Source organism: Spermophilus citellus, assembly GCF_964194105.1.
Source record: "Spermophilus citellus genome assembly, chromosome: 4".
Classification (NCBI taxonomy): Eukaryota; Metazoa; Chordata; class Mammalia; order Rodentia; family Sciuridae; genus Spermophilus; species Spermophilus citellus.
This window is the reverse complement of record NC_138185.1, coordinates 68,649,604-68,670,601: the sequence shown is the minus strand read 5'-3', so window position 1 is coordinate 68,670,601 and position 20,998 is coordinate 68,649,604. Positions and strand designations below refer to the sequence as shown.

At 38.7% G+C, this 20,998-nt stretch overlaps 1 protein-coding gene across 1 annotated transcript in view; it reads left to right on the top strand.

Moving 5' to 3' along the window:
• The window catches only part of IQGAP1 (IQ motif containing GTPase activating protein 1), a 105,379-nt gene extending 92,863 nt beyond the window's left edge, over positions 1 to 12,516 (top strand). Inside the window, exons 34-38 of the mRNA XM_081290854.1 lie at positions 84 to 296; positions 898 to 1,064; positions 3,387 to 3,509; positions 7,116 to 7,224; positions 10,072 to 12,516. Coding sequence (XP_081146980.1) covers positions 84 to 296; positions 898 to 1,064; positions 3,387 to 3,509; positions 7,116 to 7,224; positions 10,072 to 10,185 — 726 coding nt within the window. The 3' untranslated portion in view covers positions 10,186 to 12,516. The remainder of the gene's footprint in view (positions 1 to 83; positions 297 to 897; positions 1,065 to 3,386; positions 3,510 to 7,115; positions 7,225 to 10,071) is intronic.
• The last annotated feature ends 8,482 nt before the right edge of the window (positions 12,517 to 20,998 follow it).

The following is a 20,998-nucleotide window of genomic DNA, read 5'->3' as shown; positions in this document are numbered from 1 at the left end:
ATTCAGATACAAATAAGCTATGTAAATCCAATTTTAGAATCAGTGTGGCAACCTTTCCAAGAACTTGTTTTTCTCATCTGTAGGAAGCAGAACATCAGAGGGCCATGCAGAGACGAGCTATTCGTGATGCTAAAACTCCTGATAAGATGAAAAAGTCAAAGACTGTGAAGGAAGACAACAACCTCACTCTCCAGGAGAAGAAAGAGAAGATCCAGACAGGCTTAAAGAAGCTAACAGAACTTGGAACTGTGAACCCAAAGAACAAATACCAGGAACTGATTAACGACATTGCCAGGGTACTGAATTTGGGGGACAGTGATGGCCTTGCCTGTTTAAAGTTATTTCAGGGGCTCATAAAGGGATAGTAGTTGCTCAGAGAAGAGCTTCAGTTCACAAATTATCATCTTCCCCTCTGAGAAACTGTTTCTGACTCTGACTTGAGGACCCTGCTTGTCCTGTTGTAGCTTATTCCATAGCCTAAATTAACAGGGAGAGGATCCTATATTAGAGTTTCCTGGGTCTAAACTTGTCCTTGGCCTTAAAGAATTCTTCAGATCTTTTTCATAGTTACTATGAAGTATAAAGTTGGTCATCAGATCCTTGATTTGTATGATTCATTTCAAGTGAGGGGCTCTAATGTAAGCTGAGAATTTTAGGCATTCTCTGTTATTGCACTAAGGATACCAGGCACACCGAAGAACTCGGTGATTGATGTTCTTCTTTTCTCTCTCTTGACAATATATATTAATTTGTGAACCCAGATTGCTGCCTGTTAGGAATATGTGTTCATGCTCAAGACAGAGTTAAGTATTGCTTGGATCTAGTGCTGAATAAACCACGATGATTCAAGAAGCACATGGTATCATTATTTTCCTAATCTTAATCCTTATGTTTCAGGACATTCGGAATCAGCGGAGATACCGACAAAGGAGAAAGGCCGAACTGGTGAAATTGCAACAAACATATGCTGCTCTGAATTCTAAAGCCACCTTTTATGGGGAGCAGGTGGATTACTATAAAAGCTATATCAAAACCTGCTTGGATAACTTAGCCAGCAAGGGCAAGTGAGTATTAAAAAAAATCAATCCAAGGAAAGAATAGGATTGAGTGGGGAAAGAGTACAGGCTATTGAAGTGACATTGAAAAGTTTTACCTAACACAGCCTGGATCTGTTTATCACATTAGTTCTCTATTTTACTTCTCGTTATTTGCATAATTGGCTACCTCCATTCACTAGTGTATGATGGAAATAATGCAGAGGATGGGGGCAATTTCAAGGATGCTTACACCAGAGCATTCCTAGTTCCAAAATACCTCCTTGAGCTTATAGAAATTAGAGAATCATGAAGATTGGTCATCTAGTGGTCACAAAATCTAAGTGTGCTTTCAAGTCTCTTAAGGAATATTAGACAAATTTGGATTCCCTAGCCCCTGGGGACAGGATCAGAATCTGAGGAAAATCTGGTACAGCTTTCCTAGAGCTAGTCACAAACCATCAGCATACTCATTACAAGGAGAGACTGAACACCCAGAGAGGTGAGGTGATGAGTGCAGGTTCTACTTGTGAGGTTGGTTTACTTTTCACCCTTAACTCTAACCTCAAGAATTTTCAGCCAGGCACAGCAGTGCATGTCGAAAATCCTAGTGGTTTGAGAGGCTGAGGCAGGAGGATCACGAGTTCAAAGCCAGCCTCAGCAACTTAGCAAGGCCCTAAGCTACTAAGCAAGACCCTGACTCAAAAAATAAAAAGGGCTAGGGATGTCACTCAGTAGTTAAATGCTCCTGGATTCAATCCCTGGTACAAAAAAAAAAAAAAAAAAAAAGGAATTTTCAAACTTCAGAAAGGTTGATTGAATAGAACAATAAGCACCCATGTATCCTTCACCTAGATTCACTAGGTTTTCATGTTTTGCTGCGTCTGCTTCTCTGTGACTTCTTCACTCTTACACAGGTATACTTTTCATTTTTTCTCTGGAATGAGGCAGGGCTGATATTTAAGGGATGGGAACCAGACTCACCTAACCTAGCTTGCGGAGCTGACTTCTGTGTCTTTTTGACATGTGTCTGTCATACCTTGTACATTTCCTCCTGCCTATCTGGCACATGGTGTTTCAAGTTCAACTTGTAGCTTTGCCTCCCTGGACCTGGAATGAATTATTTGTGCATCATCACCAATTCTAGTTAATGGTGTTTAGAAACCAAAAATATCTAACAGTGAGATGTGCTCATTGCCCAAGTGGCCTCTGCTTTTAGACCTTCTAAGCAGACATAGCCAGGTCCTCATTTCCTTTTTTTAATGACTACATACTAATCCATTGTGTAGACAGATAAAACACTTTATTTAATTAATTCTCTGGATAAACTTGTATGTTTGTCATTTTGCAAATGTGAGCTTTATTTCTGAAAATTGATTCCTAGAAGAGGAATTGCCAAGTCAGAATTTCTCTGCAACCATAATTTTGATATTTCTATATACCTTTCATGGTAATTGTTCCCATTTGCACTCCTACCAGCATTTCTGAAAACCTTCTCCTTGGGAGCCCCAAATATATAGATCTCATTTGTCTCTCCTTCCTTTGCTTACTTATCAACTTCATATCTTGATTATCAAGATATTATCACAACTTGATTATCTTAATAGTCTTCTAATACCCGTTTGTTTTTCCTTACTCCCATTTCTGTGATTGCTGTGCTGGCTTAAATGCTTAAAAATTATTTGTGTGAAAAAATTTTCCCTATATATCCTAGGGTTTTGGAGTTACTCCTTAACCCAGGGACTTGTTATGGTTGCCTCAGGCTTGCTTACTTGCTAGTTAGATGTCTAGGTTCCAAGAAGGACATAGAAGCATTAAGACACTGTTGGATCCATCGCAGTATTCTGCAGTATTCTCAAGTATAACTTAAACTAAAGCAGAAGCAGTATAGTAATATTTCCCCTCCTGAGACCACCCTGACAAATCCTAACACTGTTCACCATTCTACAAGTGCTGTGTTACTTAGGCTTATGTAATGAGTTTTCTGGCCTCATTTCTGAATTACCAGTGACTAGGACCCATAGAAAATAGTTACTTATAAAAAAGTGACATATGGCCTGGAGTTGTGGCTCAGTGGTAGAGTGCTCACCTCGCATGTGCGGGGTCCTAGGTTCGATCCTCAGCACCACATAAAAATAAATAAATAAAAATAGAGATATTGGGCTGAGTCTGTAGCTCAGTTGGTAGAGTGCTTGCTTTGCATGTACAAGGCCCTGGGTTCAATCCCTAGCACCACATAAATACATACATACATACATACATACATAAATAAATAAATAAATGTATTGTGTCCAATCGCAACTAAAAAATAATATTTTTTTAAAAAGACTTTCCCCCCCTCCCTAAAAACAGAGTCTCCAAAAAGCCTAGGGAAATGAAGGGAAAGAAAAGCAAAAAGATCTCTCTGAAATATACAGCAGCCAGACTTCATGAAAAAGGAGTTCTTCTGGAGATTGAGGACCTACAAGTGAATCAGTGAGTATTTATCTTCCCCCCCCCCCCGCCCTTTTACTTTGTTGGTTTTTAAATTTTTGCATTCATCACTTCTTCTTGCCTTTATTTCTCTTTCCTGGTGGCCGCTTTGTATTTTTTATGTATTAATACACATATACATATACAAATAAATATACATATAAAGAAATATATACACCTAATTTTTTATGTGCAAAGTTTGGCCTCATACAAAATTAATTTGTCATAAAAGAAAATGTATTTCTCTTCTTTGTGGAACGTTTGTCTCAGAGCACAATCACACTTGTTTCTGTGTGTGCCTCATCTTAATTTTTTCTTTTTAAAACAGGAATCCATTTCTTCTGTGTAGACCAAAAATAAGATAACAATAATAAGAAGCATTTACTTGTTGACACCAGCCTGTTATTCCAGTTGCGCAGGAGGCTGAGGCAGGAGGATCTCAAGTTTAAGGTCAACCTCAGCATCTTAGTAACTTAGTGAGACCCTGTTTCAAAATTAAAAGGATTGGGGCTGTAGAACAGTGGTAGAATGTTTGCCTAGCATGAATGAAGCCCTGGATTCAATCCCCAGTACCAAAAAACCTAACAAACAAGAGTAAAAGCACTTTATTCTACTTGTAGAATTTTCATTTTCTTTTCTGGGAAGCACTAGCTTGCTTTGTGGATCTAACCCTATGTCTTCCTGAAGGTCCAGAATCATTCACAAACTCAAATATTTATTGAGAGCATCTGCTTAGTTAGCCCCATTGACTTCAGACTGCTGAGCTATTTCTTTTTGTATCTAGTCAAAAGGAAACTTTTGGGCTGGGGCTATAGCTCAGTGGCAGAGCACTTGTCTAGCATGTATGAGGCACTGGGTTCAATCATTAGCTGCATAAAAATAAATAAATAAAATAAAAGGTGTGCTGTCCATATACAACTACAAAAAAATTGAAACTTTTATATTTTTTTTATTCTAAAATATATATTCAGGGGGCTGGGGTTGTGGCTCAGTGGTAGAGCGCTTGCCTAGCATGTACAAGGCACTGGGTTCGATCCTCAGCACTATATAAATGTAAAATAAAGATATTGTGTCCACCTGAAACTAAAAAAATAAATAAATATAAATATATATATATACACACACATATTTATATGTATGTATGTATATATATATTCATTATTGAACTTTGAAAATATGATAAAGCAAAAAGGAAAAGAAAAAGCATTTTTATTCCCATAAGTGAGAGATAACCACTGAAAATCATTTTAGTATATTTTCTTCTTTTCCCCTGTTCACATGAAGAATATCTATTTTGCCCCACTTAATCTACCTACACACACACACACACACATATATATGTATGTTGTAGATGGACACATTCTCTATTTTATTTTTATGTGGCACTGAGGAATGAACTCAGTGCCTCACTCATACTAGGTAAACCACATTCCCCTACTTATTTTCTTAATGTAAATTAGTATGATATTGTTTATTATCAAGTAATCTTTTTTATTTTTGTTTTATTTTTAGAGAGAGAGAATTTTTTAATATTTATTTTTTTTTTAGTTTTTGGTGGACACAACATCTTTGTTTGTATGTGGTGCTGAAGATCAAACCCTGGCCGCACGCATGCCAGGGGAGCGCGCTACCTCTTGAGCCACATCCCCAGCCCTGGCTCAGAACTTTCGATCCTCTTGCCTCAGCCTCTTGTGTAGCTGAAATTATAGGCATGCACCACTGTGACCAACTGAAAGCATCTCATTTAATGGCTACATAAAATTCTCTAATTTAGCCTATTGTAAACTGCTTAAATTGGTTATATTGGGTGGGGGGAGTAGGAGACAAGGTCTTGCTATGCTGCCCAGGCTGGTCTTAGGTTCCAGGACTCAAGCAGTCCTCCCCTCTAACTGGGACTAGAGGCCCATGCCACCACTCTAGTATTTGTTTTAAATAGTAGATGTCTAGAAATGGAATTTCTGGTTAAATAAGTTTAAAAAATTATTTTATTATAAAAAATGCTATCAACCATTTTTAAGGGTACAGTTTATCTGTGTTCATTGTATTCACATTGTTGTGCAACAGACCTCTGAAGTTTTTCATCTTGCAAAATTCTACCCATTAAATGGCATCTCCCTGTTTCCTCCTCCTGCCAGTCTCTGGCAACCACCATTTTAGTTTCTGTTCTATGAATTTGACCATGTTACCTCATAAATGAAATCAGACACTATTTATCTTCGTTGCTGGCTTATTTCACATACCATAATGTCTCAAGGTTCATCCATGTGACAGGATTTCCTTCCTTTTTAAGGCTGACTAATATTCTATTGTATGTATTACCACATTTTGTTTATCCATTCATCCGTTGATGGATGCATGTGTCGTTTCCACCTCTTGGCTAGTGTGAATAGTGTTGGAACAAATGTGGGTATGTAAATATCTCTTTGAGATCCTGCTTTTAATTCTTTGGATATGTACCCTAAAATGAGATTGCTATATCAGATGGCAGTTCTAGTTTAAATTTTTTTTTTTTTAAAGAGAGAGTGAGAGAGGGGGAGAGAGAGAGAGAGAGAGAGAGAGAGAGAGAGAGAGAGAATTTTTTTAAATATTTATTTTTCATTTATCTGCGGACACAACATCTTTCTTTGTATGTGGTGCTGAGGATTGAACCCGGGCCGCACACATGCCAGACGGGCGCGCTACCGCTTGAGCCACATCCCCAGCCCTACTTTAAATTTTTTGAGGAGCTGTCATACTGTTTTCTAGTTATATTCTTATCAAGGTGGGAGAAGGAGATAAAAAGAAGACCCCTTTGGGGGAAAATTGTCTGTTCAGCTGAGCTTGGGAAAGAGCCCAAAGAAGCCAAGTGTTTCAGTGTGTCTAATTTAGCCTGTGCACTCTGATTTCATTTATGAGGTTGAAGGAAAAAATATAAACTCTTAACACATGTTGCCAAAATATTTCCCATTAGTGTCTGAAGTATATATGAGTACCTCTCTATTTCCTTGCCACCACTGAAAAATGAATAAGATAATTTTTTATGTTTTTTTATTTTAATAGTTAAAAATATGTCCTTAAAATTGTGGGTATTTAGACTGAGTAATACAATAATAGCAGTTTTACTTTGGTCATTCTCAGTGCATTTAAATATACAGCACCTACCCTTTCCAGAAAACCTCCTCTTCCTCTTATTCCTTTTACTAACTCCCTTTGTTTTACTTACTCAATTCTCCCAATCCTCAAATGTGCATGCATCCTGTACCCAAACACAAATGCTCTCCCTCCAGCCACTTTCCTCAGTTTATCAACCAAGTTTCAACAGTGACCATGTGGAAGACCAAAGGAATTCTCTGATGTCACCCTTTCACAGGTCTCTTGTGGTATTCCCCAGTAGCTCCTCTTTGAGTAGAATGCAAATGCTGTGGAGAGAGGTCACCATTCTTCCCTCCAGGTCCCAAAACAAAGGGTACCGAGCAATGGCAGTCCATGCTCCTTCACCTGCAGCAGGACTTTGAACCTGTACCTCTGCCCCTTTTCACTCATGAAGACTGAATTCATCCCTTTTCCCAGTTCGCAGAATATTGTTCTATGAGAACATAAAAAGCACACCCATGTGTTATGTTTCAACAGGTTTAAAAATGTTATCTTTGAAATCAATCCAACAGAAGAAGTTGGAGACTTTGAAGTGAAAGCCAAATTCATGGGAGTTCAAATGGAGACATTTATGCTACACTATCAGGTAGGTATGCACAGGTAGAACCAAAAGCTTCTCTGTGAGGTAAGTTATATTCTTATCAAGGTGGGAGAAGGAGATAAAAAGAAGACCCCTTTGGAGGAAAACTGTCTCTATTCAGCTGAGCTTGGGAAAGAGCCAAAAGAAGCCAAGTGTCTCAATGTGTCTAATTTGGCCTATGCACTCTGCAGAGCTTTCCAAGATGTGTAAATCTTCAGGAAGTGTTTAAAGGAATCTTCCACCTAAGTGTTGCCAATAAATTGAGCTGATACCTTGGACTTGAATGAAAGGCTTAGGTGTAAGGGTTGACAGTACAGTTTGAATTTTTTTTCTTCTTTGATTTGATATTAGTACTGAAAGTTTAGTTTTTGTCTTTTTTTTTTTTTTTTTTGGTACTGGGGATTGAACCCAGGGGTTCTTTACCACTGAACTACATCCCCAGTCCTTTTTATTTTTGATTTTGAGACAGGGTCTCACTAAGTTGCTGAGGCTGAACTGGAACTTGTGATCCTCCTGGCTCAGCCTCTGAGTCCCTGGGATTACTGGCATGCACCACTGCACCCTGATAGGTAGGGTTAGATGTTTTCTGATGAGGTATGTGTAAATTGTGTCTTTGTAAATTGAGTCCCATTTTAAATTCAAAAAGAACAGCAGGGATTCCCTGATTTTTACTTTAAAAATCTAATATTTTCACATTTAAAAAGTATTAGGGGGGCTGGGGATGTGGCTCAAGTGGTAGCGTGCTCACCTAGCATGTGTGAGGCACTGGGTTTGATTCTCGGTAACATATAAAAATAAAGATATTAAAAAATATATATTAGGGCATTGAGAGGATTTCTAGCAATGTGTAACACTTTATAAATTTTGTTTTGTTTTGTTTTCCTTCTGTGCTGAAGATCAAACCCAGAGCCTCATGCATACTGGTCAGGCTCTCTGCCACCAAGCTGCACCCCAGGCTCTAGAGGCTGTTACTGTCCCATTTCTCATAGTGCTACACTCTGTCAAACTGGGCGGGTGCCTTGCTGTAAACATGCACATGAACATGTTGCTCCCTTTACTTGGTCACCCTTCCTTCCCTTCCCATCCCTTTTATTCCTCCATCTAATAATGAATACTTGTCCCCAGCCATACTGCAATAGTTGGTCACCCCTTTGCCTTAGTAGCCCTGAGAGACATCCTTTGTTTATAGTACATGTTGACGCATTTCCCTCCCAACCCCCAAAACTGTGCCACTCCTTAAGAACAGGTAGTATATCTTAGTCATCTTTGTTTCTTTCTCAGAAGCCAGTAGCCTCTCAAAGTATATTGGCCAAACAAATGTGAAATGATTTTGTAATACAAATAGCTAACTGTTTCCACACAAAAAGGATCCACTTTTTCCCTAATTTTCACCAAATGCATATAGGCCTACCAGTCTGCCTAAGGTAGTTTATTCATTCCTGCTCAAGTTCCAGACTTGATGTGGGGTGCCAGGTGTTATGTTAGGCATAGGCGACACAATGGTCCCCACTCTCTGGAACTGCTAAGATTTATCCAAAAATGAATTTTGAACTTTTGGGTTCCTTTGAGCCCTTTGACCCTTGCTTTCGAATTCCCACTCCTCTACAGTGTACAGGTGGGAGGACTACACCAATAGTAGTGAAAGCAGCAGCTTTGTAATCAGGTCTGGAGTCAACATGACCAGTTCTGTTCTGCTGAGCACATCATTCAGCATCTCTGAGCCTTAGGAGATCATCTTCAAACCTGGTGTGATCTTACTTCATAGGATTTTTGTGAGGACTTAAAAACATACCATATAATGTGCCTAAACAATGCCAGCACAGAGTAGGCTCCTTAATAAATGTTTTATTTCTTGTCTTCAAGACAGAAAAAATTTCTCACGTGAAACAGAAATTAATTAAGAATCTAATGGGAAGGGGGCATAGCTCAGTGGTAGAGCACACATTAGCATGCAAGAGACCTTGGGTTCAATCCCTAGTTAAAAAAAAAAAAAAAAAAAAGAATCTGATAGATATTATGAAGACATTACTAGCCTTGTCTCACTTTCTTTGTTTTTTGTTTTGTTTTGTTTTGTTTTGTTTTTTTGGTGCTGGGGATCAAACCCAGGGCCTTGCATGCAAGGCAAGCACTCTACCAACTGAGCTATATCCTCAGCCCCTCTAACTTTCTTCTTTTAAAATATTTTTTTAGTTGTAGATGGACATAATACCTTTACTTATTTATTTATTTTTATGTTGTGCTGAGGATTGAACCCAGTGTTTCCAATCCTCTAGGCAAGCGCTCTACCACTGAACTATAACCCCAGCCCCTCTTGCCTCACTTTCAGTGATTAGTATATTTCATCATGTCTTGTAATGCTTCTACCTTTTCTAGATTTATTAAACCTGGTGACCCACAATGAAATGAAGTGGGAAAATGTCATTTTAACTTCTGAAATAAAAAGAGTTTTGCAATGCTGGGAATGGAAGCCAGGGTCCTATACATGGTAGGCAAGTGCTATACCACTGAGCCACATCCCTAGCCCACTGAAATAAAAAGGGCTTAGAAGTATATGTGTGATAACTGAACATACTTTTTCTTTTCATGTTTGGTGTGTTTTAAATATAAACAGAATGTCTCCCTATTGCCAGATTAACCAGAAGGTCCCTTTGCCAACTTGTCTGTATGTTCCAGCTCCCAGGGTAGCTGTGCAGGGGACAGATAGTTCTGTATCTAGAAACTTCTATCTCACCCCGCTTTGCATCTGGCACACGAGGCATGCTTTATTCCTTCTGGATCCCTCACTACATTGTGTCCTTTCTTGTTCCACAGATTTGATTGACTGTCAAAATGGTTGTTTTGTTTTGTTTTTAGGACCTGCTGCAGCTACAGTATGAAGGAGTTGCCGTTATGAAATTATTTGATAGAGCTAAAGTAAATGTCAACCTCCTGATCTTCCTTCTCAACAAAAAGTTCTACGGGAAGTAATTGATCATTTGCTGCCAGCCCAGAAGGGTGAAGGAAAGAAACACCTCACCGCTTCTTTCTAGGATCCTTCTTTACTTGTTGGAAGCAGAGGCTCACCCCACAATGATGCCCCACTTCAGTACTCTCCCAATGCCCCATTTTATCTTCTTTCACTCTAAGAGACATTTGTTGCCCATTTTTTCATAGTGAAATTGTATTTCAGACTTAGTATGACCCTTCTGCTTCCTTTGTTTTCTTTCATCATTTAGGAAAGAGTGGAAACTCCACCAAAATCCCTTGCTGTTGTTATAGCCTTTGAAGTGGTATTGCTATTTTGTAAGCTTTGGTGTTTGTTTTACTTAGTAATAAGGATAGTGGAGTTCAAATTATTGTTATTTAGAAGTGGAATTAGCATCAACAACAGATACATATAACATACACAAAATGTCAGGTTATCAACAGTTATTAGGTTGTCATTTAAAAGTGAAGCTCTCTTCTGGGCATGGCGGTGCACGTCTGTAAACCCAGCAACTTGGGAGGCTAAGGCAGGAGGATCACAAGTTGGAGGACAGCCTCAGCAATTCAGTGAAACCCTGTCTGTAAATAATATACAAAATAGGGCTGGGGATGTGGCTCAGTGGTAAAGTGTCCCTGAGTTCAATCCCCAGTAGTACCAAAAAAAGAAAAAAAGAAAAGTAAGGCTCCTTTATATTTCTGTCCCACCAGTAAAATCAAAGGATATAGGGGATCATTGATTCTCTTCCATTCTTTTTTTCTTTGCAGGCAGGAGCTAATACAAATCACTGTTCTCTGTTCAAATAAAACAGGTTTAGAAAAAAAATATTGTGTTTAAACTTCACTATCAAATTTGGGCAACGTTGTTAGTACAACCCCTTCTCCATTGGATGAGAGAGTCCCACTGATAATGTTCAGCTGTCTAAGTAGACCCAGAGTGGGCTGAGTGCCCACCTGTGTACACCCATGTGCAGAGATTAACTAATTCAAAGTCTTCTCCATCCGAAAGGAATGGGTTAGCCTTAGGGTAGAAGGTAATTATTTTTTAAACTGTTTTGTCTTCAGAGTGCCTTATTAAAGCATAGATTTATTTCTTAAAATGTGAGTGATAGGAATTTTAAAGATTTATATAATGCTTCAAAAGTCTTTGGAATACTCTTGAGAAAAGGTTTTTTAAAATCGTTTTATCTGTATATCTGAACTCTTGAAACTTTCTTATAGCTAAAACACTAGGTTTTATCTGCAGTATTGCAGAGAGATAATCCTGCCTTAAATAGCCAAAACAAAAACCAGCAAACTTATATTATACTTGAGATTAAAATAAAATTTTCTTCCCATTTCTTTCTCTTCTCTTGCTGTTGACAATTGTGCCTTTATTTTATGAACCCCAATTTTCTAGGCTTAGTTAAAACCAATTCAATTCTAAACATTGAGTTTAGGAAGCTTTTGGTTCTTGGATAAAAAGTCATAAGTGCTACCCCCCCCTTAATCTGTTTATCCTGAAAAAATATTGAAATCATGCTACTGAGCCTCCCAATTTTTTCTGAAGTTTTGGTTCAGTATTTTTTTTAATCATAAAACATATTATGAACTAACATTTAAAATTTTACTTATGTATATTTAAGGCCAATAAACTGTTTGATGAATAGAAAGTTATGTGGTGTGTCCCTATGACAAATGTTAAGTCTTGGATAAGTGTTTTGCATGATAGGCTGTCTGTGCAGCCTGGGTGCAGCCCACAGGGAAGTGTACAGTGGAAGGATTTGCCACTTGCCCTGTCCTTGTTTTTGGAAGACAATTTTTTTAGCAAATGTTTTCCTCAGATGAAAAGAAGATGCTCTTACAACCAGCATCACCTCAAAAACTGGAACTAAAAAAGCGTGTCAACCCTGTTTCCTTAAAAGAGGATACCCATCCCAAATACGTCCCAAAACCTGCTTCCAAGACAGGAATGAACAAAGTTTACAACTCCTTTAATAAAATAGGATAACTCAATTATTTTAAATATTTTGTTCCCAAAATAACAATTTCTAATGCAAAGTAACCCAAATGCACTTCATGAGTTTTGGTGCCAGATGTGTAGAATTACTGTTTTAATAGCACAGGTATCACTCCAACAAGCTCTGAAGTCGCAACACTGACACCATGTAGCACTTTTATTTTATTAACGATAGCATTCCCTGTCTCATCTCACTTTTTCTTTGACCTTCTCTTTGACCAACCATCATGACATTTACCATGAATTTACTTCCTCCCAAGAATTTGAACTGCCCATCAGATTGTTGCTACACACAATTTCCTTTGTATCTCTGTATGAAATAAAAGGTCATTTGTTCCTGTTTATGTTTATTTTTCTCGGTTTCATTGTTAGCAGTTCCTGCTAAACAGTGTTGACTAGGGTGAGATTTAATAATTAAAAACCACAACAAAAGCAACCCCTCTACATCCTTAGCCTTTTTTTTTTTTAAGTTGCTGAAGCTGGTCTTGAACTTTTGATTTATCTGCCTCAGCCTCCCCAGTAGCTGGGATTATAGATTGAGCACTAGATTTCAAAGTAAAGTTTACCAGGATCCAGGGCTTCACACATGCTAGGCAAGCACTCTACCACCGAGCTAAATCCCCAGCCCTCCGTTTTATTTTTTATTTTGAGTTAGGGTCTTGCAAAGTTGCCCAAATTGGCCTTGAATTTGGATTCACGGCCTTTACCTCCCAGTAGCTAGGATTTTCAAGCATGTGTACCACAATGCCCAGCTCCTTAAATGATTTTTATTGTGCAAATTTAGCCTTTTAAATTTTATTACACTTAAAGTAGTCTTAAAAGGAATATGGGGATGGGCTGGGGTTGTGGCTCAGTGGTAGAGCGCTTATTTTTATGTATGAGGCACCACATAAATAAATGTATGATGCTCACCTACAACTAAAAAAAAAAAGTAAAAAAAATGTGGGGGGCAGACTAATGCCACTTAAATTCTGATTGGCTAATTAATGACCAAAGGTTTAAATTGCAGCAAGTTTTCACCTTTTTGCAGGTACTAGGGATTGAATCCAGAGGTGCTATACCAGTGAGCTATATCCCCTACTGCCACCATCTTTTAAAAATTTTTTCTTTGAGATAGGTTCTTGCTAAGTTGCCCAAGCTGGCCTTGGAATTTGAAATCCTGCCTCAGTCACCTGAGTACCTGGGATTACAGGCATGTGCCATCATGCCCACCTTACATTATTCTACGGACAGCAGTACACCAGGTGTTGAGCATGCAGTCATGGTGCGCTTCTCCAGGTGGGGACTTCTGCTAAGTTAAGTGCAAGTCACCAGAGAAGGCTAGGGGCTGTTGGGGACAAAAAGTAAACAGCAATAATAAAAAGGAAAAAATGGCCTCGTTAAAAGGCAACCTTACATAAAAATGCATGTAAGCATCCTGTTGTCTTTGAACACCAGCCAAACTGTTGGAAAATTAGTATGAAATTAGAGGGAAACTGAATCACACTGTAAGTAGGCCTATGTGAAGAGTTGGGAGGTGATGGTTTGTGTGAGTGGCTGGCAATGACTCCCGACAGCTCTGAGGAAGAGCCTGTCTTTCCCTGCTGGGGGACCTTTAGGAATTTATCCCTATCTTTGATTTTCTTTTTCTGGAACCGAGATAGTGTTGCATGGTATGTTTGTTATTGAAAATTCAGGTAGGTTTTAAGGACTTGTGCTCTACATTTTCCTTCAAGGGAATGAGGTGTTTATCCAGGGCTAACATTCAATAAGGAAAACAAGACAGGGAAGATCAAAATAGGAAGGTTTCATGAAACCTGGGAGTGACACTGGTAAAGGAAGTGAAGATCAGAATCTTCAGGCTGCCCAGAGCCATCACAGCAGTGCTGGTTGCACAATTGTTGTCCATTTAGCTCTGAAAAGAATTTGGGAAAACTTACATGTTCTCTATAGATTTTAAGTGTGACAACTTTAAAAAAAATTATGAGTGTATCATTGCAAACATATTGTAAATTCTGAGATAAAAATTATTTGGAAGTATGAAATGGAACCCACCATCATTCATTTTAAAAGGTACATAAACAAAGCTCTTGGCTAATTAGAAATCTTGTATCTTTTTAAACTCATGTTTCTATTCCACTTCCCTCACACTTTTATACTAGTTTTGTTTGGGTACTAGAGATGGAACTCAAGTCCTTGAGCATGCTAGGCAAGCACTTGACCACTGAACTACATTCCCAGCCCCCTAATGTAATATTTCAAAACCATTTTTTATCATCTTGTCATAATTGCTAAAAACTTATTTTGTGATCATAATATTTTGCATCATTACAATTATTGTTAGTACATGTTTGATCATAGTAACAGTGTATTGTCTTAACAAAGGATTCTAAAAAGTATTTGGAATTCATTTCTTGAGATAAATGGTTTTTTAAAAGTGAAATTTTTTTTAAAAAACTAATCCCAGCAACTTGGGGGTCTGAGGCACGAGGATCCCAAGTTCCGAGGCCAGCCTCAGCAACTTGGCAAGAAAAAAATAGTTGTTAAAAAGGACTAGAGGGCTGGAGTTGTGGTTCAGCAGTAGAACGCTTGCTTAGCACCGTGCGAGGCTCTGGGTTCAATCCTCGGCACCACATAAAAATAAATAAAGGTATTGTATCCAACTACAACTAAAAAAAATTTTTTTTAAAAATCTGTAGTTGTAGTGTAGTGTACAGCACTTAACCTGGCATGTCTGAGGGCCCTGGGTTTGATTCCCAGTACTGCAAAAAAAAAAAAAAAAAAAAAAAAAGTTTAAGAAATTTATGAATAAATATATTCTTACTAGAATGAGATAAGGTTTATGACCAATTTTTCATGTTTATAAATATAAGCCCTGAAAAACATTGAGGTGTTGGTGTTTTATTATAGCAATGACAACATGATTAGAATCCCCAATTTTGTTGATAGCAAAAATGAAGGTTTGGGTTGTAGTTCTGTGGCACAGTGCTTGCCTAACACAAATGGGGCCTTGGGTTTTATCCCCAGCACCACAAAAGAAAAAAGAAAATTATCAGAATTGGAAAAGGAATTATTATCCAGTCATTATTCCTTTCTTGGACTTGAGCAGTAGACAAGGGTCTTGACCAAGACTTTTAAAAGATTTTTTTTTTTTTGGAGGGGGGGTGCCAGGGACTTTACCACTGAACTACATCCCCAGTACTTTTCATTTTTATTTTTTTAATTTTGAGACCATCTTGCTAAGTTGCTGAAGCTACCCTTGAACTTGAGTTCCTCCTGCCCCATCCTTCAGAACTGCTGGGATTATGGGCATGTGCTACCATAACTGGCAAAAAGTGGCTATGAATTTTACATGAGGAAAACATTTTTTATCATTCTGTCATAATCTGTAACTAAAAATTAGTTACATATGATTTAAAATCAGCTTGTTTTATACAATATGCTAATACTGCTTTGGGGAAATGAAAATAATACTCCTTTGGCACTACACTTTTTAACTTTTATTGTGGAAAACTAATAACATAAACACAGAGGGAACAGTATAATGAACTCCCATGTGTCCACCATCTAGCCTCAACGATTGTCAACACATGGTCAGACTCATTTCACTTCTACTTCTGCCTATAACCCCCTTGGGTTATTTTGACAATCCCAGGTATAATATCATTTTTTTTAATATTTTTTTTAAAGAGAGAGTGACAGAGAGAGAGAGAGAGAGAATTTTTAATATTTTATTTTTTTTTTAGTTCTCAGCGGACACAACATCTTTGTTGGTATGTGGTGCTGAGGATCGAACCCGGGCCGCACGCATGCCAGGCGAGCGCGCTACCGCTTGAGCCACATCCCCAGCCCTATATAATATCATTTTAATCATAAATACTTCTGTATATATTTCTAACACTGTTTCTTGACACAGGGGCAATTTTGTCTGTAATCCCAGCAACTCTGGAGGCTGAGGCAGGAAGGTGGCAAGTTCAAGACCAGCCTCTGCAACTTAATGAGATCTTTAGCAGCTTATCAAGACCCTGACTCAAGATTAAAAAAAAAAAAAAAAGGAGCAGTTTTACTCCCCAAGAGACATTTGGCAGTGTTTGGAGATAGCTTTCACTGGTCTCACAAAGGAGTGCTATTAGCATACCTAGTGGGTAGAGGGTTTAGGGATGATGCTGAACATTAGAGTATAACCAGATAGCACCCACAGTGAAGAATTATCCAGTTCAAAATGTTAGGAGTGACTGGTGTTGAAGCTCCACTCTACAGATGAGGGAAAATCCTCATACTATTATACATTTAAAAAAAATAAAAATATCAAATATGCAGTGTTGAGATTTTTCCATTTATCTTAAAATTGTTTAAACGGTTTTTGTTTGGTTTTATATGTATTTATTTGCAGCACTAGGGATTGAACTAGCACTACTGAACCACATCCCCAGTGCTGCCCCTCCTACCCCGCCCTTTTTTTTTTTCTTTTCAGACAGGGCCTAGCTAAATTGCTGAGGCTGGCCTCGAACTTGCAATCCTTCTGCCTCAGTTTCCCGGGTTGCTGGGATTATAGGCACACACCACTGTACTCAGCCACAGTTTGTATGTAATGTAAAGACTGTTTATTGGATTTAGATATTGCTAGTTTGACCTGTTCATTATAAAAACTCTTATCAGGGCTGGAGCTCAGTAGTTGAGTGCCTGCCTACATAGAAGTATGAAGCCCTGGATTTGATTCCCCAATACTGCAAAATAAGTAAAAAATATATATATTTTTTTTTCATCAGTTTTTCATCTTTTATCAAATGGATTCAGCAAATAATGACCACCTAGGTTTCTGATTTCATCAGGGTTTGCAAAGTGGTGAAACCCTGTCATTCCTTCTTCATTGATCAGAATTCTTCTAAAAAGAACCTTCCTCTCATCACCTATTTCATTATCTCATGAAACATCCATACAGAAAAAGATGGCAAATGTTTGATTCTCTTTATTTACCGGTTTTCAGAATAAGTGGTTCCCTAGCATCCATCTTCCAAAGGTAACCAGTGAGGTTTTGTTTTTTAAAAATCATTATGAGCTCCCAGACATTTAATATATTTAATGTTTTTCTGTTTTTCAATTCATGTTTATATATATATACTGTTTATTTATATTAAACATATATTTTTGAATGTTCAAATTGTGCACTTTTTGGCCAGTAGAAATACCTACATGGTAACTCTTGAGTTCTTTTTATCTGACCCTGGAAATCTTAGTTTCCTTCTTTTCCAATATAAGAACCAGCTCATCTCATTCTATGTCCTATTTCTCACCCAGACCTGGAATCAGCCATTTCTCTGAGGAGCAATGATTACTTTTAGTGGGAAATAGTATTCAGAGAATATAGGAGCTGGGCACAGGGGTACTCACATTTAATTCTATCTACTTGGGAGGCTGAAGCAGGAGATCACAAGTTCAAGGCCAGCCTCAGGAAATTAATGAGACCCTGTTTAAAAAGGACTAGGGATATACCTTTGTGGTAAAGCATCGCCAGGTTCAATCCCCAGTACTACTCCTGGGGGGAAAAATCAATATATTCGGCTCATTAAAAGAAAAAAAAATGCCTTGATTGGTAGTTTTGCCAAGTCTATAGTGTAAATTCTTGCCCAGAGCTGATTTTAACCTACCAAACAGACCAGTTTGTTCACTGAAAGTAGAATTGGGAAGAGATTACTGACAGTTTTTCAGAACTAGTAAACTTCTGGTTTTATTTCAAGGATAATGAGGAGCAATTGATAAATTAATTTAAAGAGCAAGAAAGGTTCAGAGATGTGGGCTTTAGAAATATAGAGCATTGGGGCTGGGGATGTGGCTCAAGTGGTAGCGCGCTCGCCTGGCATGCGTGCAGCCTGGGTTCGATCCTCAACACCACATACAAATAAAGATGTTGTGTCCGCCGAAAACTAAAAAATAAACATTAAAAAATTCTCTCTCTCTCTCTCTCTCTAAAAAAAAAAAAGAGAGAAATATAGAGCATGGTCCAGGTATGGTGGCATACACCTATTCCCAGTGACTCAGGAGGCGAGGCTGGAGGATTGCAGTTTCCAGGCCAGCCTCAGCAACTTAGTGAGATCTGGTCTCAAAAAACAAAACAAAAAAACCAAAAGAGTGGAGGATGTAGCTCAGAGAACACCCCTGGGTTCAATCCCTAGTGAGTATACACACACACACACACACACACACACGGATTGGGCATGGGGAGTCAAAACTTAAGACAGATTATATTGAATAGCTTATATCTGTCCCTTAGGATTCACTCTCTATACCTCCCCCTCCTCGGCCCAGGGAAGTTGGCCACGTGGACAGTGCATCACTGTCTCCCTGCAGCTTCCCCTTAGGTTTGGCCAGTGGGAGGCACCACCAAGAAACTGGAGGAGGTTAGGACTTGTTCTGCCAGGTCTCTGAATTGACTGCCTTTCTCTACCAAAGCTGTGGCTACTCCGGCTCCTACAGGCAGCTCCTTCCAAACAATCACTTCTACTCATGGAAGAAAGCAGTCCCCCTACAAGTCCCCTCAGGCTTGAGAACTAATGATTCCCGCTATAACTGGCCCCACGGGTACTGTGTTGTTCCTAATCCCTGCCCTATCTCTTAATGAACTTCTCTTAAATTACTGAGTTTGAGTGTGCTACCTGTTTTCTACTGGGACCTTGACTAATACACAAGTGGACCAATTAAGGTCTCAATTAGCAAGGGATTTTGTGAGCTCAGTTGTGTCTTTGGATACAAAGAAGTAAATTTTAAAGATTTTTAAGAAGTAGAATTATTTACTGGATGTTGGAAAAGAAAATTAAACACTGAAACAAACAAGCATTGCTCAGGGACTATTGTGTGACCAAAACAACTGGGAAGGTTTATATTCCATCATTCTCTATCGAAGGTCACAACACATTAAGAAGCTTTGAGGACTGAGGTTGTGGCTCAGTAGTAGAGCACTTGCCTACCATGTGTGAGGCACTGGGTTCGTTCCTCAGCACCACATAAAAATAAACAAGTAAAATAAAAGTATTGTGTCCATCTACAACTAAAAAGAAGAAGAGGAGGAGGAGGAGGCAGCAGCTCTGAGCTGGGCATGGTGGTGCATCCCTCTAATCCCAGCAACTCAGGAGGCTGAGGCAGGAGGATCACAAGTTCTAGGTAGCCTCAGTAACTCAGCAAAGCCCTACTCAGCTTACCAAGACCCTGTCTCAAAATAAAATAAAAAGGGCTGGGGTTGTAGCACACTGATAGAACATCCCTGGATTCAATCCCCAGTACATACCCCACCCTGCCCTCCAAAAAGAAAAGGAAGTAGCAACTCCAGCAGATCTGAGAAGCCCTATTGGAGAGAAACCTGCTGAACTTCTTATTACCTAGCTTTCCCAAATGTATTTGACCACATAATCCCATCCCTCTTACTCTTCCAGAAGCTTCCTGCTAGCCATCAACCCTGGAGATCAATAGGTAAAATAGGGTAACAGATGTTGCAGCCAGATCTCCCTCACATCCTTCCTGTTAGTGATCAGTGAAACTCATGTTCCATTGAACAAACTCTGAAATCTGGAGAAAGAGGAGGCTAGAACAGAATGTGACTCTAGGTGTTCAATAAATGGTAACTATTACTTAGTAAACAAAAGCACAAATGTGTATTTGTGTGTCACATTTGCTTTAGAACTTTGGACTTTGTTATAGTTTGGTTAATTTGTTTATTATTATTATATTTTTTTGCTTTGGGCTGGGAATGTGTGGCTCAGTGACAGAGCTTTTGCTTATCATACATGAGGCCCTGGATTCTATTCTCAACACCAAAGAACAATGAAACAAAGAAACTCTTTTGGTCTTAATTTGTAGATACTGGTTAAATATAACTTTTGTCCTTATTTATCTAGAAAATAGTTTTGATAAGAATAAGAAAAGTATGCTTCCTTGCTGGGCATGGTGGCACACATCTGAAATGCCAATAACTTGGGAGGCTGAGGCAGGAGGATCAAGAGTTCAAAGCCAGCCTCAGCAACTTAGTGAGGCCCTAATTAACTTAGTGAGACCCTGTCTCTAAATAAAATAATAAAAAAAGTTGAGGATATGGCTCGGTAGGTAAGCGCCCCTGGGTTCAATCCCCAGGACCAAAAAAAAAAAAAAAAAAGTATGCTTCATAAGTTCACTGTACTTGCTCATTCCTGCTGGCCTTTGTCATTAGAAAAAACACATGTCCAATTCCTATAGATACAGAGGCATAGAGATCTGAACAGTGGAGCCACAATCTGGAGATAAGGAAGAAAGGATGATGAGATGGGAATTAAAGAATAGTTCCTCCCAGCCAGTGCACCCGGCTCACTTTGGGAGGCTGAGGCAGGAGGTACCCAAGTTTGAAGCCCATCTCAGCAATTTAGCAGTACCCTGTCTCAACAACAAACAACAAAATACAAAGGGCTGGGGATGTGTCTTAGTGTTAATGTGCTCCTACTTTAATCCCCAGTACCACTCCCCTACTCTACCTACACACACACAAATCTGCAAGGCAGACAATTTAGGAAAATGCTGGATCACAGAGTGCCGACTTCCACCACCTCTACTTTGACATTCCTCTGCTGCAACAACAGAGACAACTTGTTTAATATCATGATATACAGTAATAACACTGCAAAATAACCAAGGACAAGAAACACATTATCTATAAAGTAACATTAATTAAACTACCAGCAGAAAAGAAGCCAGAACAAAAATCAACTATAACCTTCTGAGTTTGACCTGCAAATAATTGATACAGATAATGGAGAAATTGTCTTGCAAACTTTATCAAGGATGAAAATGGATCAGAACAACTTAGACTAAGAGTCAACA